The sequence below is a fragment of the Petaurus breviceps genome, unplaced genomic scaffold (assembly GCF_028583685.1).
Source record: "Petaurus breviceps papuanus isolate PSGF00001 unplaced genomic scaffold, PetGlider_PUasm1.0 229, whole genome shotgun sequence".
Lineage (NCBI taxonomy): Eukaryota > Metazoa > Chordata > Mammalia > Diprotodontia > Petauridae > Petaurus > Petaurus breviceps.
The window spans coordinates 20,109,851-20,137,637 of record NW_027185903.1 but is presented as its reverse complement, the minus strand read 5'-3'; the positions used below and the strand labels follow the sequence as shown (position 1 = coordinate 20,137,637).

The following is a 27,787-nucleotide window of genomic DNA, read 5'->3' as shown; positions in this document are numbered from 1 at the left end:
ACATGAAATCCATGGACAAATTACTGTGGTGTGGCTTCAGCTCATGAATCCGCCTTTGAAAGAATAGAGGCTGCTCTACTCACCTGTGCTTTCCTCTGGAATGTCCTCAGTTCAACAGGCTCAGAACTATGAGAGAGCCCAGAGAATGCCCTGGGGAGATCCTGGATGGTGTCCACCTGGTTACAATCCAAATAGAGCTCCACAGAGCTGGACCCTCGTTGAAAATTGCTCAGGCGAAGGAGCATCCTGTGGCGCTTGCTGTCAGCCAGCTGGATGTTGTTGAAGACCACCAGGTGTATCTTCCCATCAGCCTTTAGGTAACGGAGGATGGCTGGAACAAAGCACAAGTTAATGATGGGGAAGAGAAGCAAGAGAGAGAGTATCCACAGGAATACTCCTGCATCAGTCAGAGATGGAGGTTGTCCTCTTATATTCAATTAGGACACCTTCTCTTTCTCAACCAAAAAGCCCATCCACAAGTAAACAATCTGTTAAGTCTAATGAAACTACATGATTTTAGAAGGCTGAAGCATGCCTCTGACTCTTGGCAGAGAAATGATAGAATTGAGGAGAAAAATGAGGCATATATTTTCAGACATGGTCATATTTTTTTTTTGACTACACTTATTTATTACAAGGGAGGATTTCTATGAAGGAGGTGGCGTGAGTAGTGAAAGAAATGATTCCCCCCAAAAGGAAGAAAAGACTGTCAGTAAACCATTAAAAAGTGTGGAAATTAAAACAATATAGAAACAAATAATATCAATAAAACTGTATCTGAAATGTGAAAAATGCACAGAGGAAAGCCAAAAGTTCAGAAGACACAAACAGGGCAACTTTGTTACTACCATGTTAAATTTAATATGAACTTTAAAGCTCTACATAACAGAAATTCATAGTTTCATATGCAATTCCTTTTTGTGTCCTTTGTATATTGAAATGTTCATGTTTGTTGATGATTATTAAGTTACTAATAAAACAATTCCAGAATAAAATAAATTCACTCCTTCTTGCCCCACCCCCAACCTGAGGTTACAAACTGGGAAAGGGCTAAGTCTTTATTAAGGGCTAAGTTCTTTATTACCTTCCAGACTGCCTAATAGAGTGTTAGGCATGTAGGAGATATTTTGTAAGTACCTGCTGACTTTCCATAATGTCATTTTATAACCCATTCCATGTTTCTTGGTTCCATTTCAATTTGCTCCTTCATGATTCAGTTTTAAGCTAAGTTCCACTCACTGATAGAACCTTTAAAATTTTTTTTTGATAATTCTTGTTTTTATATCATATAGAAATACTAGAATACTAGTCTATGCCATTTTATTTCTAGATTTATGTAATTTCCTTTTAAAAAACAATTGTTTTCTTTTTTTTATTGTGAGCTTAAGCATAAATTACATTTCAATATACAAAGAAGAACAGAAAAGAGGATTGTGTGAGAAACAGAACTTTTGTTGTGTCCAGTTTGTCTTTAAGGAAATAGACATGTATAAAAGCTTTTGTGAACCTCTCTATACTCATTTCATTTTCTTTTGGGCACCCCCCCTGCCCGTACTTAGTCATCCTTTGTAACAAAAGATAAAAAGAGGGAAAAAAGCAGTCCAGCAAAACTAACTCCAGCCAAGTCTATGCCGTGGTTCCACACCCATTGTCCACCATCTCTATAAAGAAGAGAAAAGAAGTACATTTTCTCATGTGTTCTTCAGAGCAAACTTGGTCACTGTAACTCCTCAGCTTTTAGTTTTGGCTTTCATTTTTTTCTTTCCAGATAGATTATTGTAGCCATTGGGCATATTGTTTTCCTGGTTCTGCTTACTTCACTTTGTATCAGTTCACACAAAACTGCCAGAGCTTTGACCACAGGTTTTCATCTCAAAATTTTTGCCAAAGCTCCAGTTCCATTTTTCCAATTGCCTCTTGGGCAGCTGTCCCTGAGTGTCCCAGTGGGTCCTCAGACTCAACAGGTATAGAATTGAAAGTTTTATTTCCAAACCTGCCTGCTTCCAAACGACCTTATTTCTACTAATGGTGACACCATCTTCTCAGTCACTCAGGCTCAAAACCTTGGTGTCATCTTGGTATCCTTCCCTTCCCTCACCTTCCAGCTGCCAAGTCTAGTGGATTCTGCCCCCACAGTTCCTCCTTCCTGCTCTCTACTCACCCTGTGACCATTCTATCTCATACTCACATTCTTTATCTTCTGGACAACAGAAACAATTTGCTGACTGGTCTCTATGCCTCTAGGCTCTCCTCTGTTCATGCTACCTTTCTTACCACTCCCAAAGCAATCTTTCTAATGCACAAAACTGATCAGTCTACTATTCAGAAATCTTTGGTGCCTCCTCCTGCTGAGAATCTGGGTTTCAATCCCCCAGCTCTGCCACTGACTGGGTGATCTTGGATAAGTCATTTTGCCTCCTCTGGGTCTCAGTTTCCTTCTTTGTATAATTAAGGGGCAGGAGAAGTTGACTTCTAAGGCCCCTTGCAGCTTTCGATCTATAATCCTATGACTTAAAGGATGAACTATAAAGTCTTCACTCTGGCATTCAATGCTTTCTACAACCTGGCTTCAATTCGCTTTTGTAATTCTCTTTTCCCCTTTACTCTTCATTCAGTTCACGTGTCAATCACACTGAGCTCCTGTTTGCTGGTCATGTCTTGCCTCCTCCCACCTCAGTGCAATTGCAGCATGATTTTCCCCAGACTGGGTTTGGACTTCCCCCACGTTTCCAGCTGTCCAAACCCAATTTAGATGCTGCCTTCTCTGTGAAGGCTTCTTTGACTTTCCCTCTGCTGCAGGTGAAGCTTCCCTCCTTAGATCTCTCATTCTTCTTGTTTTGAACTCACCTGTGCATTTGTCCCATCTTAACTTGTATGGTGTTTATATACATGACTCTTTCCTTTAATAGACTGTGAACAACTTGCGTACAAAGCATGCCTGTCTGCTTTCTTCCTACCTCCCAGCACCTAGCACAATAATCACAGCTAACAGTGATACAACACTTCAAAGTTTGCAAAATGTTTTATATTTATTATTGCATTCTAACCTCACATCAGTGGTGGGAAATAAATACTATTATCATTCCATTTTATAGATAAAGAAATTGAGGCAGACAGAAGTTAAGTGACTTGCCCAGGGTCACACAGTAAGTTTCTGAGGCAGAGATTGGAACTTAGGTCTTCCTGACTTTATGTGCAGTACTCTATCCATTAAGCTGCCTTGCTGCCTATAGACTATACACAGCAGGCCCTTAATAAAGGTTTGAATTGAATTGTTCTTTGACATTTCCCATATTTGTTCACTTTTGATTTTTCTCCAAGGTTCATCCCACAAGGCTTTAAGTGTCTTCTGTGTACAAAGAACTGTGTTAAGTGCTGGGGTAGAAGCAAAGCTTAAATAAGGCAGTTTCAGCCCTCAGATCCTCAAGAGTAAGCTACCAGGTCTTCAGGTATGGGACCCAGCTAATGTGGACTTGGAGCTACATTATGTGACCCAGAGAGAGCAAACACCACCAAGACCCCATGCATATGGTGGTTAAAGAATAATCAACACATGCCTACTTGAGTCTGCATCAGGAACTCAGCAAGCACCAAGCTCCTGTGTGGCAATGTTGCTGAGTACTTAAACTAGGTATAAGCTGCAATGCTTTCTTCCAAGGAAAAACAGACATCCATCAACTGGTACCTCACAGCCCAGCCATCTAGTGAGACTCAAGCAAGGTCACCTTCCATTCTCAGGATTGCCAGATACATTGCTCAGGACAGCTTTACACTAAAACCAGACAATGGAGTTAAAAGGATAGTCTATCCTTGTAGAGGAAATTTGACTGTGATGAGAACCCAAATCTTATCTGGCCTGATTGACCATGACCAGGACAGAAGCTTTCTTATTTTTATTTTTTGCTCTGTGATTTTTTAAATTCAAAAAATTATTTCCATTAGTATTGATATTTCATATTAAAATATGTTGAGAAAGGAATTCTGTTACAAATTTATATGCATAGTTGAGCTAAAAAAAGTTGCCAATATAATAGGATATTTTTTTCCAAATGTCATTTCTCTTTATGCAACCACTGGGCATGGTTTCTGGCACACTCTTACGCTGCAACCTATTTCAGAAGGTCGTTCATATTCACATTCTTTGCAGAAGTTCATTCCAAAAATTCCAAAGGAAATGTGCTGAGTTTTTATATAATATGGGTAATATGAGCTCAGCATCAGACAGTTAAATCAAATGCATTGACACCAAGAAAATTCTTCATAGGGTCACTCTACCCTCCTCAGGCAAGCAGGCCTAGATGACAGCTAGAAGCTGCCAAAATTTTGTCCCTATGGTAGTCTCGAAAAAACAAGCAGAGGGAAGGGTTCACCTGGCCCTTCACTCCTTCTGCTGAAATCCTGGTGCTATCCTGGGAGGGCTCGGAATAGTAAATAAGCCAGTATCACTGAGAGGAGGAGAATAATGTACAAAAAGTCTAGAAAGGCAGAGTAGGCCCAGGTTGTGAAAGGCTTTAAATGTCATATAGAAAAATTTATATTTTTCTATAGAAGCAACAGAGAGCCACTGGAGATAAATTTCCAAACTCAATAGAGCCTATATTAATACTAGTCTATGACATTTTATTTCTAGAACACTCCTACAGTCTTTCAGAGCTAGTTTCAGTGTCAAAGTATCCGGGTTCATAACCTGGCCAATTTCCTAAAAGTAGAGGAGACAATTCATAACTACATACTGTTCTTGACTAGGTCACATAGCCATTCCACCTTCAAATGCTCTCAATGGGTGATGGTTGCCACGACCAGTTTCTATCCCAGAGGTAAAAGGCCATCTTTGTGATAGACATGCTCAGTGAAATGGCTCACTTCCTCTCTTATGCCTGATCTTGCATTTTGGTCGAGGATATACACTCATTCCTTTAAAAAAAATTTCTGACAGTCCTTGCCCTCGAGGAACTTACATTCTATTAAAGGGCTACAACCTGTTTATGACTAAGATAAATGGGCTGCCTTGGAACACGATGAGCTTCCCAAATCAAGAGATCTTTAAGTAGAGATTGAATTAGCACTTTGGTGTAAATAAAACTCAAACTTTGGAAGATTTTGTACTGTATAACTCTGAGGTCCCTTTTACCTATGAAGCTCCTATTGAGGGATACTAATAACTGACTTTACTATACTATTAATATCAATTCACAACCATCATCTTCATTTGAGCCTTACATTAATACTTTAAGACCATTAGGGTAGACATTATTATCTCAATTTTGTAGATGGAGAAACTAAGGCTCAGGGAGGCTGAATGACTTGCCTAAGGTCATACATCATATATACAGTGGTAGAACCAGGATTCAAATTCTTGTATTCTGACACTAAGTCCAATGTTCTTTACAACAAGATACATCAGGACTGAGTTTAAAGGGAAAATTGTTCCTGTGTATAATAAGTCCTTAGAAAACAATGTCTGGGTCTATCCAATCAGTGCCTTTTAAGTAACACAAATTCATCAGTAAGAAACTTACCTAGTCAACCATGTTAAATCCCTCACTGCAGAAGACTTACTATGAATTGATGCAAAGTAAAGCAGAACCAGAAAACTGAATACACAATGATCCCAACATCCAAGTAGAAAAAATAACAATATATCAAAAACAAACACTGTGTTATAATGATCAAGCATGCTTGCAAAGAAAGGATATGAAGAATATAACTTTGCTTCTTTGCAGAGCTGGAGGGCTTTGGTATGGAACATGATGCAGATTGTTAGATTCAGCTGATATGTTGGTTAGTTTTGCTGAACTCTTTTGAAAAAAATTCTTCATTATAAAAGATGACTTTCCATAGACCACAGTTGTGGGGGGGGGGGGCGGGGAAGAATCAGAATAATTCTTCTCCCTCTTCCATTCTCTACCTTTCTAATTTTCCACTTGGTCCCACCTCATCCCAACACATATCCATGGGCTCCTGAAGGAAATCTGAACAGTAAATAGGATTCCCTTAATCTGAAACCTTACTATTCATTGCTGACTAATCTTCTGGGACACTAGACCTAATAACAGATAGATCAACCATTTCAGAGGGGGAACAGAGGGGTAAATCAACTGAGAAAATCAACAGAGGGTGGACCAGAATGATTTCTACCCCTTTGGAAGTAGTGGAACCAAATGTATGCTGTCCAGAGAAGAACTGGAACCCGTTTCCTTGTTCCACCCCACCCCAAGCCCCGGTCTTCACTCAAGGGAGCACCATACTTTGGAAAACAGGTACTGGGTACAAGTGTGTTTCTTCAGCTGTGGGTTAGTCAGCTCTCATTTCCTTTGTTTTGGTTCTTTCCCGACCAAAGGAGGTCTGTGCAACAATTTACAGCTGCTTACCCTCAGCTAGGAGAAGGATGTAATTTGTAGCTTCATAAGAATAAGGATCAGATAAAATAATGTATGGAAAAGCACTTCATAAACCTTAAGTGCTATATGAATTGTGGGTATTATTATAGTAATAAATTTTAATTACACATTATAATATATTTTTATCTGTATCATAAGGATACCACAGAGATATCTTCTTAATACTGGATGCCAGGAAGTAGTACATTGGAAAGAGTGCTGAATTTGGAGTTAGGACTAAAGCCTGAGTTTTAATTCTGGCTTTGTCACTACCCATGTACCCTTGGATAAGTTGGTTGACTACTCTGGACCTCAGTTTCCTCAAATGTAAAATGAATGAGTTGTACCAGATGCCCTATAATAACTTGTCCAGCTCTAAATTTATCATCCAATGGTTATATAGTCATAATTATAGACTATGAGACTGTAAACTAGAGAATGTGTGTATCAACTCTTATTTATCAAATGAGAAAATATATGGAAAATACTTTGCAAACCTTAAAGCATTATACAAATATTAGCTGTTATTATTATCATTATTTTTAAATGACTACCAGTTGGCCAGATTTTGCTTTTTATCTGCATTTTTTTTACCATTGCTAGTTTCCAGAGGAAAAAAAAAGATAGTGTGGAGTTGAATTCCCAGGATATTTAACCTCAAAGTAATTGCCTAAGGTTATTCTGATGTTGAACTGTGAGGAAAGAAATCCAGGGGAGTCCTGAGCTTTCGAGAGGGGGTGGTAATAGAGAGGGCTTTAAGCATGGGATACTTTTTTTTTTTGGCTTTGAGGCATGGTCCCTTTTTTGGCTTGTTTGGGGCATCTTGCTCCCCGGCTTTGCAACAATCCTGGGAGAAGCCAGAGGCTGCGCCCAACCTTGGAATCTCTGGTGATGAGACTGTGAAAACATCTGTTGATCAGCCTAGCGAAACAATGGACTAGAGATGAAAGTTTTCCCCCGATTTACCAGGGTAAATTTACCTGGTACCCAGTACCTGTTTTACAAAGTATGGTGCTCCCTTGAGTGAAGACTGGGGCTTAAGGTGGGGTGGAACAAGGAAAAGGGTTCCATTTCTTCTTTGGACAGTATTACAATATTACAGGAGCAAGATGGCTGTAGGGTGATTTTTCTACCCTTCTCCATGAGACTTTGAGACTAGGGCACTGAAAGCTGCTTCCCTAAAAAGGCATTAGTTTGGGCCTGGGAAACACCAGTATCAGAAATCTGTGAGGGTGGAAGTAAGAACTCAGACCTCACTGGGAATTGTGGTTGTCTGTCATTCCATCATTTTAAAACGAACGTTGTTAATTTCATTATCATGAATCTGGGAAATTTCAGATTCTTCCAAGGAGTGGCCCTACTTCTCTGGACTCCAAATTCTATACTTTGTTAGTATTAATTATCCTTTTGTAAAAATAGACTGTCACTTATATAGGAGTGACTTTCAATATAATCCTTTCAGGTCACTTAAAGGTGGAAAGGAGATTAGAATCTCAATGGGATGGGGGCTGAGCCATGAGAGATTAATATATTATTATAATTATTTGTCTCTCTAGGCAGAAACCATCTGCATTAAAGGGAAAGGCTAGGAGCTGTGGGATCCAGAATCAGATCCCATTCACATGTGTACAAAGAGAGCCCAAACCTGATGTGGTTAGGTCCTGTTTGGGCCATTTCAGTTACTTGGGCTGATAGTTCACAGCTTGGAAAGCTGTGGCTTACCCAGATAAAGCTCTCTGAATAGATATTCCAGAAAACTGCCTAGTGCCAATATAAAGTAAGGGTTTCTGTGGATGAGAGCATGCCCTCCTCCACTCTTATAATTATTACATATAAACATAAATAAAACATAATTTAAAATTTTTCTATTGATTTATTTATTTAACATCTTTCAACCCCTAAAAGCTTACTATCTGTACATACCTGTTAATCCTGGGGCTAATTTCATGACAACAACTCAACTCAACAGACATTTATGAAGCACTTTATTATGTAGAGGACACTGTGTGGAGATGACAATGAAAAATTGCACAGTGGCTACCCTCCAGGAGTTTACAGTCTATTGGAGGTGGGAGTTAAGATGATGCAGATGATTAGGATGGGAGTTAGAAAATGGCTAAGTGAATATGTTATGAAGGTTGGACCAAGAGCTGCTCTAAGAAATTATTGAAAAGACATAGAATGTCAAAATAAGAGAATAGTATAGACCAGTTCCAGGGAACTGACTGTATTATGAAAGGATAATGTTCTGTCTATTTGAACAGTTACTCAATCAACTCAGCATTTTTTGAATACCTACTGTGTTGTTCCTGGTATGTGATGGTCCATGAGGTCATGAAGAGTTGGACACGACTGGATGACTGAACAACAACTATGTTGCAGATGCTATGCTAAGTACTGAGGATGCAGAGAAAGGCAAAAGAGAGTCCCTGGACAAAAGGAATTCAGAAAGCTCTGGTCTTTAGGTAACACTCTTAGGGCAGGCATTTGGTGTTCCACTTGACATCTGACTCAGGCTCCTCTGAAGTGGCATATGCATCTTCACATTTATCATCACTGTATTCTTGTGTTCCTCCTTATATTGGACCAATGTGTGTTTTAAATAGGACAGCTGGGTGGCACAGTGATAAAATGCCAGCCCTGGAATCAGGAGGACCAGAGTTTGACTGTGGCTTCAGACACTTACTAGTGTCTAAGTGGCAAGTCACTTAACCTTATTTGCCTCAGTTTCCTCATAGGTCAAATGAGCTGGAGAAGGAAACGGAAAACTACTCCAGTATCTTTACCAAGAAATCCCAAATGGGGTCATGGAGAGTCGGATATGACTGAAATAACTCAACAACAACATATTTTTGAAAGGTACATTATTGTTTTTCTCACCCCTTGTGATGGCTTTTCTTGTTTGAATGATATTTCTACATCCCCTATGCTCTGCCTTGGCAATTTTTATGCCTTCCAATCAAACATAAGTGGAAAATCACCAAATTCATATTTCTGAAAGTTATGTTAATCTTCCAGCTACATTAAATTATAAAAAATCCTGTACATTAAAAAATAGTCACTTATAGTGGTTTGAACAGATGCTTAAGTGCTATGTAATATAAATATGCATAATCAAAATAAAACATATGGAAAGGAAATATGGAAAGTAGTATTTCAGATAGGTACAATGCTTTATATTTGTGATGACTAATTAATGCATTTTACACAACATGAAAATGAGACTTATCATTATCACTTTGTTTTTTAGGGCCTACAATCTAGGTGAAGATTATAATGAAGGACGGATGCAGAGTTAGAATTGGAAGTGGAATTTTCTAGAGCATGTACAAAGCTCATTAAGCAAGGGTAGAGTGAACTGAATCTCAGAAGAGTAGAATATTAAAGGTTCTGTAGACCTCAGGGGTAGACTATCTACAACAGTGGTTCTTAACCTAGAGGCCATGCACTCCCCAGGGGACTGTGGATAGATTTCAGGGGATCCCCTGAATGTAGAGCTTTTTAATAGTTTGATAAACTATATTTCAATATAATTGATTTCTTTTGCAAATACATATACAAATGTACATATATATGTGTATATAAACGCATATATATGCATTTAAAAACTTGATTCCAAGAAGGGGTCCTTAAGCTTCCCCAGACTTCCACAAGGGTCCGTGACACAAAAGAGGTTAAGATCTTCTGATCCAGACAAACCTCCCAATCTATCTAGGGCTCCCTTCTCCCACATCCTTGTCACATGTGTGGTCATATAATTTCTGCTTAGACTTTCAGTACAGAGATATTAATGATCTCACACCATTTTGGGAAAACTTGAATAGTTAGAAAGTATTTTATTAGATTGAGCCAAAAAGTTCTCCCCTTTGAGTATCACCCATTGCTCCTAATTTTGTTCTATGAAATTACATGAGAGACCTTTAAATATTTGATAGTTACTATACTAGGTTCCATCCAAGTCTCTTCTCTAGGCTAAATATTCCTAGTCCCACAAAGTGTTCCCCAAATTACATCATTTCCAGACAGAGGCATTGTGGTGTAGTAGAGAAAAAGACACCTTGAGGCCAGGAAGATCTGGGTTCAAATCCTACCCCTAACCCATACTGGCTGTGTGAGCCTGGGATAGTTGAGATGCACCATAGGTCTCTGTGAAGAACTTTGGTATTGATTGTGAGACACGGGAGACACTGGCTGTTCAGCATGGTGTGCCTACATCAAAGAAGACACTGTGCTCTGTGAGCAAAGCAGAATTGCAAGAGTTCAAAAGAAACATGAAATGTGCAAATTCAGAAACATCTCCTTCCCAAATGTTCACATGGACTATTCGTGCCCAGCCTGTGGTCGTCTTCCCAGCTTGTGTTGGTTTGGTCAGCCATCGTTGGACGTTCTATATATTGACTCTGACAACTTGATGTCATTTTGGTCCTCTTTGATTGAGAAGGACAGCAACAAACTAATGTGAGCCTGGACAAGTCACTTATTTTGTCTCAGTGCTCTAGGAAATTTTAAGAGTATAAGTTACAGAGAAAGTGCTGACTCACATTGGTACTGGGAGTTCCCTCACCTGGAAATTCCCTATACCAGTGAAATCATAGTTCCTATCCTTATCCAGACATTTTGCCATGGCAGTTGCTTCCTTTTAGACACCTTCAAGTTTGTCAATGTCTCTTAGAATGTAGTGTTAAGAAAGAAGTGGGAACAATGTTGGTGCCTATCAACTTGGAATTGTGGTACATGAATATAACGGATCATTACTGGTACATAAAAGAAACAATGGCCATGAAGATTTCAGAAAAATACAGGAAGACATGTGAACAGATGCCGAGTGAAATCCATAGAACCAGGAAAATGATATACACCATGACGACAGCAATGTAAATGGAAGCACAAAGATAAAACCAAATGTTATGTAATTAAAACGATCAAATTTGTCCCTAAAGAAGAGTTGGGAAATTTATACTAATCTTTTCACTAACCATTGCACACATGGAGAATAATGGTGATATTGCTAGACTGTCAGATCTGGTACTCATATTAGTTATTTCTACCGAAGTTTCCCCCTTCTTTTTAAAAAAAAAATCTTTGTTACAACGGCTAGTTTACTGGGTAGGGGAGGGAAAGGGACTTATGCAGAAATGAATGCAATGTAAAAATAAAAGGCATCCATAAAAAACAAGATAACATGTTTAAAATGCGATGCTCAGAAGTGGGCAGAGGATTCTAGATGTCATTTGACCACAGAAGTGAGTAATGGGACCACAGCATATGTAGTCCTATATACTTAATACTAAACTTTAATAATTGGTCAAGAATTAGTAATTGGTATTATGGAACCAATCATGTGTCAGGCCCAGATCCTTTCAGTAAACATGTTAACATAAGTAGTACATGGAACCTTCTCCGAAATTTTTAAGGCATCTCTTATGCCACATCTACTTACTTCTGGGCTCTTAGAACATGAGTGACAATTTGCCCAGGCCTGTAATAGGGTTTTATTTTGAAAAAACAAAATGCACCAAGTTAAGATTGTTTAGCTATCCTCGTCCAGGTCTCCCATCTAAGAATTTCCTAATCACATCCTGTTTCATTTTACTTAATTAAATCTCTAGCATTCTTCAAATGTAACTCATTTCATAGCTGTCACAAAGCTTCTGACTCTATCTGCTCCATGGATTGTAGCTACTTTAATCTGACTACATGGGCAGAGAATGTTTATACTAAACAGTCACTTGATTTTCAGAGCAGAGGACCAAGAAAAGACATGTTAGTTTTCTACTTAGAATCTTAACAGAAATCATTCTCTTTAGAGCTCTGGAATGAGAACCACAAAGGAAGGAAGAAAAAAGGAAGAAAAGGAGGGAGCTCTGGAAAGGAGAGAGAGAAGGAAACAAGCATTTATTAAGCACATGCTACATATGGAGGATGGTGCTATGGCATAGAGGTTCAGCGGTGGCCATTCAGAACTTCTCTCCATCCACATCACTGAAAATTTCAATCTTGATGTGAAGGCCTCATATTAGTTTAGAGGATGAAATATGTGCCTTTCTAGTTCCACATAAATCAGATTAATCATGATTTTTTTTCTTAAGAAAATCCTGATTCAATTCCATGGAGTATAACAACTCAGTATGGAATGGTACAGAAGGTAAACCTGCCACTTTTGCACTTGTGGGTAGCCCATAACCAGGAAGGAGGGACAGGATGTGGGATCAGGGAGCAAAACCTCACTTTCCCCCTACCATAGAAACCTATAAAAGTCTGCCTGCCATAGGCTCAGAGATGCAGGACTGGAAAGAACATTAGGAAAGGTTTAGTGCAACTGCTTGATCACAAATGAGCACTGCCCCCCTCCAAAAAAAAGGTGAAGCAACTTGTTTTAAGGACACACAACGAGTAAATAGCGGAGCTGAGATTTGAACTTAGGACCTGTGATTTCTGCTCCTGAAACTTCATTCTTCCCATTGCCCCTTTAGGCTATAGGTGAGAAGAAACATTTCTTTCTGCCTGCACAGGATCACAGCTGAAAAGCTGGAAATGGCCTGAGAGCTCATCTCATTTAATCTACTCCTTTTACAGATGAGGAAACTGAGGCCAGAGGGGTAATGTGATTGACTTAAGGCCACGGAGCCAGAAATTGAACCTGGGTCTCCTGATTCCAAAACCATCATTCTTTCCTCTATTCTAGTCTGGATGGTCTTGTACTGAGAATGTAGTTACTGTATTAGGGCTACCCTCAGTTTACTGGAGTCCTAACAATCTTATGTTGGTTTGAGGCAGCGGAATGAACTTAATTATGTTCTTGTTGCTACTTAAGGTAGAGGAAAAAAAGGAATTGGAATGGTTCCTGCTAATTATGACCACGTGCCCAAGTTTCCCATGTTTCCCTTGTACTGTTCCCTATTGCCCTTAACACTATTTTTTTTTTTTTTACCAAAAGTGGGGTTTAGAAGAAGAGAGGAGGGATGGATAGAGAGGGTGGACAAACCATTCTGGTGCACTATGCATGAAGGGGTGTGTGTGTGCGTACATATGTGTACCTGTGCCAATGGAGTCATGGGGTATGTGTAGAAAGAAAGAGGGAGAGACAGGTCCTGGAATTAAATCACTAAAAGATGAGTGGAGACTCACTGTCTCCTTCACCTCAAACACTGTGATCACCATAAGATCCTTTGATGGTTACTTAATTATTTTACTTTCCCAAGCTTAGGGAATAAATCATTCAGTGAATGACTCTACAAGAGAGTCTATAACACTGGTAATGTCTATGTTATAAGGGTAAACCAAAGTATCAAATCTTACCAGGGTCAACGAGACAAATTTTGCCTTTATTTATTTATGTGTGTAAGGCAGAGAATACATGTATCTGTGACATTCTCTAGTAATCAGACATGTGTAGTCCTAGGGGGTGAAGTAGGGGGATTAGAAAAAGGAAATCAGGTTCCTAGTTTCTTTGGGAACCCTTCAGGAGCCCTTGGAGCATCTCTCTTGGACAGCAAACAAAACAAAACAAGAAACATGTTGCCTGATTGGGTGCATTTACTTTATGAGGCAAAGGGGTCTTGAGATAATCAGCACAAATCCTTGGATTGAAATTTGTTTTCTCCTTCAAGCCCAGGAAGGTTCTTGTAGCTCATTTATATGGATGAGGAGGAGGAGAAAGGAAGAAGTTCCTGTAGTGTGGAGTGTGTGTGTGTGTGTGTGTTTGTGTGTGTGTACATGCCTGTGTACATGCATGGGGTGGGAGTGGGAGGGGGATGCTGTTTCCAGATTACTGGAACTACTCAAGTGCTAAGAGAGGTGTAATGGGAATGTAAATTTGAAGATCTTCCCTGCCCTTAGGCTAAAGTGCACCTGGAGCCTGGGGTGGGAGGCTTGTTTTTCAGTAGATTCTTCTTGATTGGCCAGTGAGTCAATAAGGTTGTTACATTCTCTGAGCCAGGAGAAGGCTATATAAGCCCTGATGTGTAGCTTTGTTTTGGGGCTCACTTTGAGAAGTGTTCTGTGATTTGATATGGATTCTGGGAAGCTGTTGTCCAGAGACCCCCGGCTTTGAAAAACCCAGCTGTTGAAACCCAGATGTTGATTTGGTATGGATGTAATGGTTGGACAGTTTGGAAAGCTGTCTACTTGATCTGTTTCTGTCTTGATACTTCTGCCTGTATACTTTGAAGTTTGGGGTGCTGACCTTTTTCCCCTGAACGAGGTAAACGATATATGTTTGACTGATTAAAGTAAGCTTGTTAACCCATTTTGAGTTGCTTTCCTTTAACAAAGCAGATCCAAGAACCTGTGTTGGCAGCAAACCCTGAGGACGCTTGGGGTGCTTGCCGCTACAAACTCCTAAGAGAGGAGACACTGTTAAGCCACTCACTTTGAGGGGAGAACAGAATCCCTCTTCCAGGTGGCCTTATCTATAAGCCACTAGCAGTCCCTATAGCTCAGTCCTTTGGGTTATCGTATCAGGACTGAGCCCCCAGGGCAACAATTGAGTTAATAGTCACATAGCATCTCTGTATAATGGGAAACATTTCTGCTTTCCTCCTTCTTTTCATCTCTTGCCAAGGAGGAGACAACACAGTAAAAAGGATTCAGAGTCAGAAGTTGTTCATTGTATATGACGCTTCGTGACCCCACTTGGGGTTCTCTTGGCAAAGATACTGGAGTGGTTGGCCATTTCCTTCTCCAGCTCATTTTCCAGATGAGGAAACGGAGGCAAACAGGGTTAAGTGACTTAAAACAGATCACATAACTAGTAAGTGTCTGAGGTTGAATTTGAACTCTGGTTTTGCTGACTCCACTGTGCCACCTAGCTGTGAGAAGACTAGAGTTCAAAACCTGCCTTTGCTGTTTCCTACTTCTATGACTGATCTGAAACAAGTCCTTTAACCTTCCTATAATTGTTTTCTCATTGTGAAATGAGGGGGTTTAAGTCGATGGCTTCTGAGGTCCCCTCCAGTCTCATTCTATGAACTCATGTCCTCCAAATATGCACTAGGGAAAATTGGTCTCAATGAATAAATAGGCAGTGGGAAATGAAATTAATCTTGGGTGAGAAGAAAAATGTAAGGAATACAATCTCCCCTCTGGGACATGGAGTGTAAGATCACAAGCCTAGAAAATTTTTAAATTGAATCCCCACCTCCCTAGCCCCCCATGCCCATGCTTACCTTTGTTTAATCGTCCCATCACTGTAAATTCAAAATACTTGCTGTTATCTGATGAAGAGTAAAGGCCAAATATGGTAGCTGAACTTTTTGTCTGCAGCTTAAATGTTGAAATCACGTAGACCTCATTCAGGGTGGGATCCATTAGGATTGGTTTCAGGAAACTTGTAACCAGTTTTTGGTTTGAAGGTGAAAGGAGATCGAAGACTGTAAAAAAGCAACGGGAAACTTAAATAGGGCATTAACCCCTGAGCAGTACCGTTCCTGCAGAATGGAACCTAACCTTTCACTACTGTGCCTTGGGGCCAGATACTGGGTGACCCTCTAACAATTAGCTCTTTGCTCACTTGCCCAGAGTAAATAATGAGTCCTATTACAAGGCTGAATCACTAGCGTTGTTTTAGAAAATAACGGTATGGTAATTTAATGCATTAGACCAGTTTTGTAATCCCCTTTCTCCACCTGCAAAACTTTCATAGGTCCTTCCTGCCCATGTCAGTGTCTCAACAGCAGTGCTTTAAGAGGAATTAAAGAAGTATAGGCCAGCAGCAGCAGCAAAGAGAGACAGGACTGACCTAGGAAACACGGGGCACTGGCCCCTGAGGGGGAAAACATGGGATTCAGTCCTTGGGTGGTTTGGAGACACTCATCACTACCCAGTGGTGACTTGGGGAGAGGACAACAACTCACGGGGACTGTAAACCAAGGCATGGAGGGTTTTGAGATCTGAGTCAGTGAAGGGGCTACCCATTCTGATGATCCCACAGATCTAGCCCAAGCTTGAACTCAGGGTTGGAAAAGGAGGAACCCTAGCAACCTGGGAGGCAGAGTAGAGAAAGTGTTCTAGGTTTGGAGCCAAAGGTCTTGGATTTGAACCCTGGCTCTGCTACTTAATACCAGTGTGAGCCTGAACAAATGCCTTCACTTCACTAATTCTCAGTTTGTCCATAAAAGGAGAAAGCTAGATTAAATGGTCCCCTTAAGTTTCCTTCTAGCTCAAAAATCTATGATCCTGAAAGTATTGGAGAAAACAGTCCATCAATCTAGTGAGGCAGCAGAGACTTTACAGATAGATTACACACCAAAGGGGAACCATTCATTGTCTCCAGTTCTGAGTGTGCCCTAACTCAGATGGAACTAGCCAATAGCACTTTCAAAGACTGAGTTGTATCATTGAGCTAAGTATGTTCACAGACTATGAAGCAGGAGGAAACAGCATTAAATTGAGGCTCTACTAGCCTGTACCATTGGAGAACTTCTCTTGGTTCCTTTAAAAAATCTACTCCATTGAGAATTATTAAGAAGTCAAATTATTTTTTTAGGAGACAAAAAACAATCAGATTTCAAATTGGATTGATAGGATATGCACTGAAAACAAACAGTGCTTTGACAAGGAAAGGAAATACACACCGTCTAGTGCAAAAGTGGCAATTCACATGCAGACCCAGTGTCTAGAATTTATTCTCCATGTGGTATGAGGGAATTTTGGGCAGGACATGAAGGCTGCTACCTAACATGTTTCAGAAAAAAGGGAATGGAATCTTTTAAATCTGGGGAGGAATGGAATTTTGAGACTTCCACCTGTAGAGGCGAGGGAGAACAAGGCAATACTGTTTAAAACTTCACTACAGGAGGTTCCACTTTCTAAAGAGAGTCTCTGTAATCTTAAAGTTCAAGGATCACCCTCAAAACTAAACACATTTGATTTATGTTCTTGCTTTTCACCAAAGTTCCTCTGTGACTTACCTTGGGCAAAAATCTCAGTTCCCTTCATCTTCACCATTGAGTTTTCTTCTCTTATGGGGGCATGGTGGTGATTAATTACTGCTGAGCTCCCCGAGTGTTTTGAAGAGGAAATGAGCCCCTATACATTTATTCCATTGCTAAGGTTAGCCCTCAAGGTAAGCATTACCTCCTGGGTGAGAGGCAAAATTTCTGTTCTCAAGTGAATTCAACTAGTACGTTGTGTATTTCTAGAAAGCTCAGAGGGAAAAGGGACTTTCTAGTTTAATATTTTCATCATTTTCAGAACGGAAAAGAACCTAATAAATTTATTCAACTGTAAATAGGAAACTTCAGATAAATCTGTTTGGCATTTGAGAGTTTACATTGATCAAATTAAGCAGATAATTACCATTTTCATTTTATGTTGCGTATGCTTTGTCTAAGTCTCCATAAAATAATCCTACCATTATTTTGTCAAAAAGGAGTAAGGGCTACCCAGACAGAGAATTTATAAACTATCAAACATGAAATCTATAAATGTATCTCACTTGTGACCTGCCAAATGACTTCTGCAGTAATGAAATCTCTTTTGAGTTATATAAGGAGGAAAGCTTCCTCACTCAGAAGCTCAGGTCACAAAGAATGCAAGTTACTGAGCATTTCAAATAGGTTTTCCAAACACTAAGGCAGAGATCCAGTGCACTCTTAAACCACAACTTCTGATTGCCTAGCCTGGAGTCCAGCAGGGCAGTTTGTTGAAACCCTGAATTTAAATAGGTGAATACAGGAGTGCCCAGGTTATTGGGGGGCTAAAGAACTCTGAATATAGATTTTACTGACTCTGTTTTGGAAATATTGATATTCTGAGACCTCATGCATAAAGAAGCTTTCCCTTAAAATTTGTGTTGTTTTTTTTCCCCCTTCTGTTTTATTTTTCCAGTACAGTGATGATCTAAGCCTGGTACCAACTTCAGACAGATGAAGGCCATGGCTGGATAGCATATAACATTTACCATTAGCTCTCCCTACTTAAGTAATTCTATCTTTTTGAGTTTTGTATTAATTTTCTTAAACAGCTCTTTACCTACTTCATACTTCTATTAACAAAGGGTTTGATGTCTGATTTTTCAGTTGCATTTGAATATTATTATCTCTCCATGAAGGGAAAAGAAGACCAATTACTTAGCTCTTCTCAAATCCCAGGTGAGCCCTAGGGTTCACTGTGCTCACCCAGGGAGGGGATAGGGGAGTTGGCAGTGCAGAAATGAGAGGAGAAGACACTTTGGAGGGGTTAATGGGTATGGCCATCTTTGAAAGCATTTCTCAGGGGCATACCATATCTCAGAAGATCTACAAACTTTATTCATAAGGATGTCCAAAAAGTTATGGGGGCAAGGGCTAGGCAGGGAAGGGAAAATTAGGAATACTCAAACTTCTCTCTGAGGAGAAAAACTGATTTGAACAAGCACAAGAAAAGATGTTTGGCAGACTGTTAATTTTTTAAAGAAAACTTTTGAGGAAAATACCAGGTGTTTTCATATTGGCCCTACCCCCAAATTTAGTATTCCTACCCCTGCTCCCCACCCCTTCCCATGAAACAAACACCTTCCCATTGTAGGAATGTCTGATTATTTCATAATCACTTCTTGAGACAGAGTTTTAGAGATGGACGGGACTTTAGTGATCTTAGACATAATTTTGATTACATGATTGTTGCTGCTAATAGCATCTTCTTAAACTTCGACTTAAGGGAGATGGAAGAGATGGAGAACCAGGAATTAAGAATTACCGGGTTCAGTTAACCCGTGGCAAGCTTTAGAATAGGGTGATTTGGTTTTATGTCTGCCTGTTGATCAGAACCCACTCGTAGTTTAGTGGCAAACTCTCAGCCCAACCCCAGCCCAGAGACTGTGCCTGCGCCTACTTACCTTGAGGTGCTGCCTGGGCTCCAAAGCCTGGCCAGGACTGGAAGAGGATGTGTAGGAAGAGGAAGGCAGCTTTGCGTGTGGCCAACATAGTGCCTTTTCCTGATTTAGTTGGCCAGTGATCAGAGCAGAGGGCACAGCAGCCCAGATATTCTCTGTGTCTGTACCTGAGTATATCGGTCTTGGAGCAGCTCAGGTGGACGATGCTCAGAATGGGGCTGTGTCCTGCCCCAGTGCTGTCCTGTGCAGTTCAGCCCCTCCAGTCGAGGAGACAGAAGCTCAGCAGTGGCACGAACAGGGCCGGCCAGACAGGCTCTCTCTGACTGGAGCTCAGCATCTAACGGGGCTGTTTTATGCTCCGGGCTGCCCCTGGCCAGGCTCTCGGGGAGGGACCAAAGCTGGTTGCAGCCCCCTTGGCTGCGACTCTCCTTTCACCAGTTGGAAGGCGCTGGGGCGGGGTGGGCGGGCAGAGCGGGTCTGGAGGGACCCCAGGAGGAGCCCAGAGGCAAAAGGGGGCCAGAGGAAAGATGGGGGCCAGAGACTGGGGAGGGCATTGAGCGGGAAAGTGAAGGAAGCAGACGGGTTCTGGGAAGCAGGAGAAGCACGCCACCAGAAGAGAATTGGAAGAGCTACCTTGAGAAGCGGGAGAATGAACCGACGTGGGAAATGAATGAAGAAACAGGGGGCAAGAGGACGGTGGTTTCAGGGAAGGAGAGGGAAAGAGGAAATTAAGTGAAACAACAGAACGAGGAAAGAAAGCAGGGAAGGGGAAACTAGGACAAGAAGAAGATTTTTTTTTGTGGGGGGAAAAAAGGGGGAAGAATAGAAATTAAGAGAGGAGAGAGAAACTGACACTCTCAGATAGACTCCGACCAGCCTTGCCTCTTTCCACCCTTGGTACCTTCTTAGTGCCTGTCCCATTGACTTTCTAATTGTCCTTTCTTACTATAAAAGGATGAATTAGGAAGCTGAAGGGCTTGAAATATGCTGTTCCGATTTCCTGGTTTCAGTGATCAGTTCAGAAAGTTTCTTCCCAGGTATCCTGCCTAACAGAGCTGAGTGCCATTTCTTTGCACAAACACTGGTATGGTCATTCCCAGGACAGGTCATAGCTACATTAAAAACATAAAAAAAAATCAAAGATTGAATGGCTTGAATAGCACTCAAAAAATACAATTAAAACCACACATAGCAAAGGTTTTGTTAAGATAGTTCCCTTCAGGTCCTGCTATATACTTGGGTATTTAGAGTGAATAAAATTTTTTTTCCTTCATAGTTGCCTAATCTAACATCAGAGGTGACACTGGATTCTCAAAGATTATCCTTGATGAGCATAGATTCCATTAGGTTCTTCCAAGATGGAAAGGTGAAGGCTTCCAGTATGAGCCCAGTTTTTGACAATGTGCTATCTGGGGACCTGCCTAGATAAGTAAGGAGATGCTTGGCACCTGAGGGTTGGCACAAGGGGATGAAACTTTGGTGTAGGTGTCCTATGTGTGATTAGACCCTTGGTCTTGTGCTTCCATAATTTTAGAAATCACACACAGATCATTGATAGTTACACACACATAGGGGTGGGGAACCTGTGACTTTGAAGCCACATGTAAGTAGCCCATTGGAAACAGGCTATTTGATGTCATACGACCCATTAAGTAACTAGTAGAAACAGTATTTTACATTGAAGTTTTGGGATGTATTTGATGGTCAATTCTACCTCTAAGCTGAATTCTATTTCATAATCACAGAATCTCAAAGTTTGAAGAGACCTCAGAATCAATCTAGTTCAGCAGCAGCTCCTAACATATTCCTGACCAGTGGCCATCCAATTTTGGTTTGAAGACCTCTGAGGTGTGAAACCCACTCTTTCCTGAAGTAGTTCCATTCCACTTTAGTAAGACTCTAATTATTAGAAAGTTTTTCTTTTATATCAAGCCTAAACCTGCCTCTCCACAACTTCTTTTTGCAGCAAAAGACTGATGACCCATTGGAACTTTAAAAAGGGAGTGCCCCCTTCCTTCAGACCTCCCTAATTCTGTTCTCTGGAATAAAGCAGAGCAAGCCTAAGCCCTCTTCCATGTGAAGACCCCTCAGATAGTTGAAGACAGGTATCTTGTACCTTCTAACTGTTCCCTTCTGCAGATAAAGACCACTTCCCATCATAATATAGCATAGTCTCCAAACCTTTTACCATCTTGGTCAGCTTTTCTGGATGTACTCTAGTTTGTCTAAGTCTTTCCCAAATTATGGGATCCAGAAATGAACATAGTACTGTACATGCTGTCTGATCAGGAAAGAATATAGTAGAACTATTTATTAGTTTGTTCTTTCTGGATCTCATATCTATCTTTATTCAGTCCAGCAATTCTAGATGGTGCAGTGGATAGAGGGCCTGGTCCAGAGTCAGGAAGACTCATCATCCTGAGTTCAAATGTGGCCTCCAACACTTACTAGCTGTGTGATCCTAGGTAAGCCACTTAAACCCCTTTTGGCTCAATTTTCTCATCTGTAAAATGAGCTGGAGAAGGAAATGACAAACCATTCTAGCATCTTTGCCAAGAAAACCCCAAGTGGGGTCACCAAGAGTCAGACATGACTGAAAAATGATACAACAACAACTCTTTTTAGTTGCCATGTCACATTACTGATATATCTTGAGGTTTCTTTCTATTACAACCCTAAAAAATTATTGTCTAGCCATGCATTCTGTACTTGTTGAGCTGATTTTTAATACAAATAAAAAAATTTCCTTTTTTCATTATTATATTTCATATTATGAAACTTTCTCCATTTTCCTTTGGATCCTGCAACACATTCATTGTCTCTCTCAGCTTTGTGTCACATGCAAGTCTGATAAGGATGCCTTCTATGAATTCATTCAAGTCATTGATAAAAAGGTGAAACAGCATACGACCAAGGACAGATCCCAAGGGAACTTCACTCAAGATGTCCCTCCAAGTTGATACTGAAACTTTAATGATGACACTTTTGGATTTGGTCATTCAACCAGCTCTAAATATACTGAACTGTCCTTTCATCTATCTCTTCATCTTGTCCCTAAGGAGAGCATGAGAGACCTTTTAAGATGCTTTGCTAAAATCTAAATATGTTATATTTACAGCATTTCCCAGTCTAATAACTATCACTTTAATAATGCATTCTAAAATTTTTCTAGGAATAAAAGTCAAATGGAAGGAAGAAAGGAAGAAAACAAGGGAAGGAAGAAAACAAGAGAGGAAAGGAGGAAGAAAGGGACAGAGGAGTGAGGACAGAAGGAAGAAAGCAGGGAAGGGAAGGAGAAAGAAAGGGAAAAAAGAGAAGGAAGAAAGCAAGTATTTATTAGGTTTAAGTTTGCCACCTGTCCTCTTGCCATCTTCTTCTTCCTCCTCCACCTCCTGCCATCGGGGCTCAAGTTTTTCCTTGGAGACCCTGAAATATTCTAGGTGAGCTTTTACCTTATCTTGTGTGGAATGAAGCCACCATACCACTTCCTGGCCATTTCCGAACCATGCTGCTATATGCATACCCTCCCTACTCCATTAGAATGTAAGCTCATTGAGGGCAGGGCCTATTCTGTTTGCTTGTATTTATATCCCCAGCAATTAGCATTCTGTCACTGGCAATACCTTCTAGGTTCCCCTTTGTTAGCCAACCTTGAGTCTATCATGGAACATTCCACTTGCATATTCTTATTCTCCTCTATCACTTACTGTGTTAAAAAATACCAAAGCAGGGGTGGCCAGGTAGCACAGTGAGTAAGAGCACTGGCCCCAGACACTTAACACCCACCCAGAAACACCTGGCCGTGTAACCTTGAGCAAGTTACTTAACCCCAATTGCTTAGGGGCAGCCAGGTGGCTCAGTGAGTAAGAGCATCAGCCCCAGAGTCCAGGGATGACCTGGGATCGAGTCTGGGCTCAGATACTTAGCACCACACCCAGAAATAATAACTGGCCATGTAACCTTGAGCAAATTACTTACCCCAATTGCTTTAAAAAAATATCCCAAAGCATAGCTCTGAAGGTAGCAGATAATATATCACTTTCCACAAATCACTATCCAGGAATTACCTCTCCAAAAAAGGAGAGAACATCCCTAACACATTTACCTATTCAAAAAAAGGAAAACTAGGAAGTATCATTGGAATTGCCAAACCACCAACCTAATTGGTGTGCGCATTTGGAGGACTGCAGAATCCTGATCTTATCTCTAGCCTTTCTGAGGCCTTAGTTGGTCTGTAGAATATCCTTAAATAAATTTATTTATGTCTTGTACCTGTGTTTCCTTTTCCTCTATCTAGTGTGGATTCTTGGGTTAGCACATAATCACTCATTTGAAGAGCCATTCGCCACCACATTGAGGAATTTAAATGTGTAGGAAAAAGTGATCAAGTTTCCTCCTCATTTTAAAATTTCTCAGACGTGAAGAGCCCTCATTTCAATGATTTCAGTGAAAGGCCCTAGTTTACTTGGATAAGTTATTTAACTTCTGGGACTCAGTTTTCTCTTCTATAAAATAAGAGAGGTTAGACTAGATGGGCTCAAAAATTCCTTCCAAATTCATGATTCTATGTACTTGATGGGTACTACAGTGTTTCCTTCATTATATTCATACATATGCAAAGGAGATTCAATTCAATTTTTAAAATATTGCTTATTTCTCTTTTATGTGTCAGCATTATGTTAAGCATTGGGGATACACTGAGAAAAACTAATCCCTCTTGTCCTTGAGGGGTCCAAGTTCTACCGAGGAGACACAATGTGTAACTAGACAAGTGTAATTATAAGGTGATTTGAGGAAGGAGAAAGCACTAACAATTTGGGCCACCAGTAAAGGCCTTACCTAAGATGTGGCACCTGAGTTAAGTTTTGAAATAAATTAAGGGGGGGGGGCGGCCAGGTAGCACAGCAAGTAAGATCACTGACTCCAGTGTCAGAATGACCTGGGGATCAAATCCAGGCTCAGATACTTAGCACCACACCCAGAAATAACTGGCTGTGTAACCTTGAGCAAGTTACTTAACCCCAATTGCTTTAAAAAAAAGAAAAGAAATAAATTAAGGGTTCTAAGAGGCAGAACTGAGGAGGGAGGGCATTGGGGAGGGCAGCCCATACAGGAGCACTGAGACATCATAGGGAATGCCAAGTTCAGGGAACAGCTATTAGGCCAGTTTGGCTGGTACATAGAGTACACAAGGAAGAGTAATGTGAAATACATCTGGAAAGGTAGTTTGGAATTGGGTTGCAGAAGGCTTTAAATGCCAGACTGAGGAGCACAGATTTTAACCTTGTAGCAGTACGGCACCCCTGGAGATTTTTGATCAGATAAATAATGTGCTTAGATTTAATTTGGTAGCTAGATCAGTGGATGGGTTGAAGAGGAGATAAACTGGAGGCAGGGAGGCCATTTAGGATCATATTGTAATAGTGAAAGGTAGTGGGCTGGAGTAGTTAAGTGGACAGATAAAAAATGGATATGAGAGGCATTGAGAAGGTAAAAATTAACATGACTTGGCAACTCATTGGAAATGAGAAGTGAGGGAAAGGAAAGGGTCAAGGACAATTCTAGGTTGTTAACTTGAGGGACTGGAAGCACGATGTTGTCTTTAAAATAAATGGAGGTGTGGGGTGGCCAGGTGGCACAGTGAGTAAGAGCACCAGCCCCTGGGGTTGGGAGACCCAGGATCGGTTCTGGCCTCAGATACTTGGCACCCACACAAAATAACTGGCCGTGTAACCTTGAGCAAGTTACTTAACCCCAAATGCTTTAAAAAAAAATAAATGGAGGTGTTTGGAGAGGGTGGGAATTGTAGGGAAGATAATGAGTTTTGGTTCCAATATGTTGAAGGGACTTCCAGGTGGAGATGTTGAACAAATAATTAGCAATGTGGTACTTGAGGTCAGGAGAGAAATTATGATTGGAACCTACAGAAGATAATGAGCTCTTCAAGGGAAAATATATAGATTGAAAAGAAGGATAAGGGACAAAGTATTAGAGGAATACCCATGATGAGGAGATAGGAGGTGGGTTAGGGTGAGAGTTAAGAGACCGAGCAGCCATTTGACTGTCTGGAGAAGAACCAGGAGTGTACAATACTCCTGGAAGCCAAGAGGGTACAGTGTACTTAGAAAGAGAAGATAGTTGAATGTCAAAAGCTACAGAAGTCAAGTAGGAAGAGGAATGAAAAAAAAATGCAAGTAGATTTAGTAATTAAGAGATTGTTGATAGCCTTGGAGTGAGAAATTTCAGTCAAATGGTAAGGTTAAAAGTCAGATTTCAAGAGGCTGAGAAGTCAATGACAGATGAGAAAGTGAAGACAAGTTTTGGATGAGTTTTTCTAGGAGTTTGGCTATCAAAAGGAGAAGACATATAAGACAATTACTTGAAAGAATGATAGTCTCAAGGGAAAATTTTTAAGTGATGGGGAAGATTTTGGTGTTTGTGAAACAACAGGGAAAGGAACATTAAATTAGGGGTTCTTAACTTTTTTGTTTCATGCACCTCTTTGTTAATCATTGACTGCTTCCAGATGGGCATTTGTGATTCAACACTGAAGGACTTGGGCATTCTGGGGATGACAAAGCAATCCCCTTATTAGCCATTGAGCAGGAAGAGCCTATGATCCAATGGAACATTTAAAATGAATAACTCTCCCTTAGATTGCTTCTTAGACAATTGGGGAATATATGAACAAGTGGTGGCATATGAATGTAATGGAATATTATTTCTCTAGAAGAAATAATGAAAGAGATAATTTCAGAATATCCTGTGTGGTATAACTCTATACAGAGTAAAGTGAGAAGAACCAGGGGAACAATTTATATGAAGACAATACTGTAAAGGGGAAAAAAACTTTTGAAAGACAAGAACTCTGATCCAAGCATGACTTACCATGTCTCTGTGGGGCCCAGGATGTTATTCATCCTAACAGAGAAAATCAGTTGATGCAAGGTTCAGAGATATGTTTTTGGACATGGCCACTGTGTGGATTCATTTTTGCTTTACTAGGCCTATTACAAGGAATTTTTCCTCCCCTTCTTTTGTCTTGTTTAATTGGAGGATCAAGGAGGAAAGGGAGAGGTTAGCAATAGTGATACCAAAATAAGAAGAGACACTGAAACAGTTTCTTCTAAATATGCAGAATAGAACAGAAAGAAGTCCACACAAGCAGAAGCATTTTAAAATCAACATTGTATCTATTATATGCTTTTAAAAAGTAAGGAGTGTAATATGGAGATTCATGGTTTCATATAGAACTCTTTTTTGCGTGTTTTCCTGTGTGTATAAAAATGCTTTTCTCTCCCCCTGCCCCCCGCCTTTTTTTGTTTCGTTTTTGAGTTTAGAATTTTTTTAAAAAAGTTTTTTAAAAAGACTGACTCAAGTTGTGTCTCCCTTCAACCCAGCAGGCGGCATCATGTAACGCTGGAAATTCCCATGAGGATGGAGGAAGGATGGTCCCCTTCTCTGCCCTGGTTGCCTGTTGACTGCTTCCATGTGGCAGCTGGATCAGAGGTGAGCTTGTGTGGCCTCTGGCTGCCTCTCCCTCTTTATATTTCTTGGCCTGGTCCTAGTGGCCCATCATTGATCTTGAGATGGACACCAGGCTTAGAGGTCACCTTGTGAGTTGGAGAGGTCCAATGATTACTAGGGCAACTGCTCCAGCTCTCATGGAAAAAATGGTCATTGACCAAAGAATGAGCCCAATCCCTGCTCTGGTTTCCTAAGAGTTGTCTACTTTGGGGCTAAGGGTAGGGAGAAGTGGCAGTGAAGAGCCCAGGTAAAGGGTAAAATGTCTATTCAGCAATCATAGTGGATGCTTTATACTTTGATTGTTTTAATAATAATGACATCTAGCATTTGAAGATTGTAAAGTAAAGCACTTCACAAATATCTGATTTGATCCTCACAACAAACCTGGGAGGTAAGTGCTATTATTATTCTCATTTTGCGGACGAGGAAACTAAGGTAGACAGGTTACGGTATTTGCTAGGGATGCAAAATACATGTCTAAGTCTGGATTTGGACTCAGGACTTCCTGACTCCAGGCCCAGCATGCTATCCACTATCCAAACTCCTAGCTGAGTCTAATGACAGTTTTAATTGCTGCTTGTTTGTGTTTCTGTCGATATAGTTTGGGAGAACCTTCTGTGTTAAGAATATCTTTTGTGTGTAGAAAAATAAATACTCATCCAACACCTGATTTACACTATATGTCAAATGCCTTTTTATTCTTTCTTTTGGGAAGATCCTAGAAGAGAGCCACAAATTAGGCTTTAAGCTAACTTTCCCTGGGGCACTGGGATAAGGATATAATGACCCTTACTTATTTGGTTCAGTGGGTATAGCCCTGGCTGTGGTCAGAGAAGACTCCTTTTCTTGAGTTCAGATCTGGCCTCAGATACTTACTAGCTCTGTGACCTTGGGCAAATCACTTAACCTTGTTTGCCTCAGTTTCCTCATCTATAAAATTCCCTGGAGAAGGAAATGGCAAACCACTTCAGAATCCCACATGGGGTCACAAAGAGTTGGACTGAAATGACTGAACAACAACAAACAAACATGTGTATGTATCATTACAGAAATACCTACCTAGTGA

At 40.5% G+C, this 27,787-nt stretch overlaps 1 protein-coding gene across 2 annotated transcripts in view; it reads right to left on the bottom strand.

Annotated features, from left to right (window-relative positions):
* THBS4 (thrombospondin 4) overlaps positions 1-19,566 on the bottom strand; it is a 57,887-nt gene extending 38,321 nt beyond the window's left edge. Inside the window, exons 1-3 of one of the 2 annotated variants that reach the window (XM_069096336.1) lie at positions 19,198-19,566; positions 15,548-15,751; positions 84-331 (exon numbers count right to left, since the gene is read on the bottom strand). In XM_069096336.1, coding sequence (XP_068952437.1) covers positions 84-331; positions 15,548-15,751; positions 19,198-19,285 — 540 coding nt within the window. In that variant the 5' untranslated portion in view covers positions 19,286-19,566. The remainder of the gene's footprint in view (positions 1-83; positions 332-15,547; positions 15,752-19,197) is intronic. The other variant, XM_069096335.1, reaches the window with a different exon arrangement.
* Positions 19,567-27,787: the final 8,221 nt, after the last annotated feature.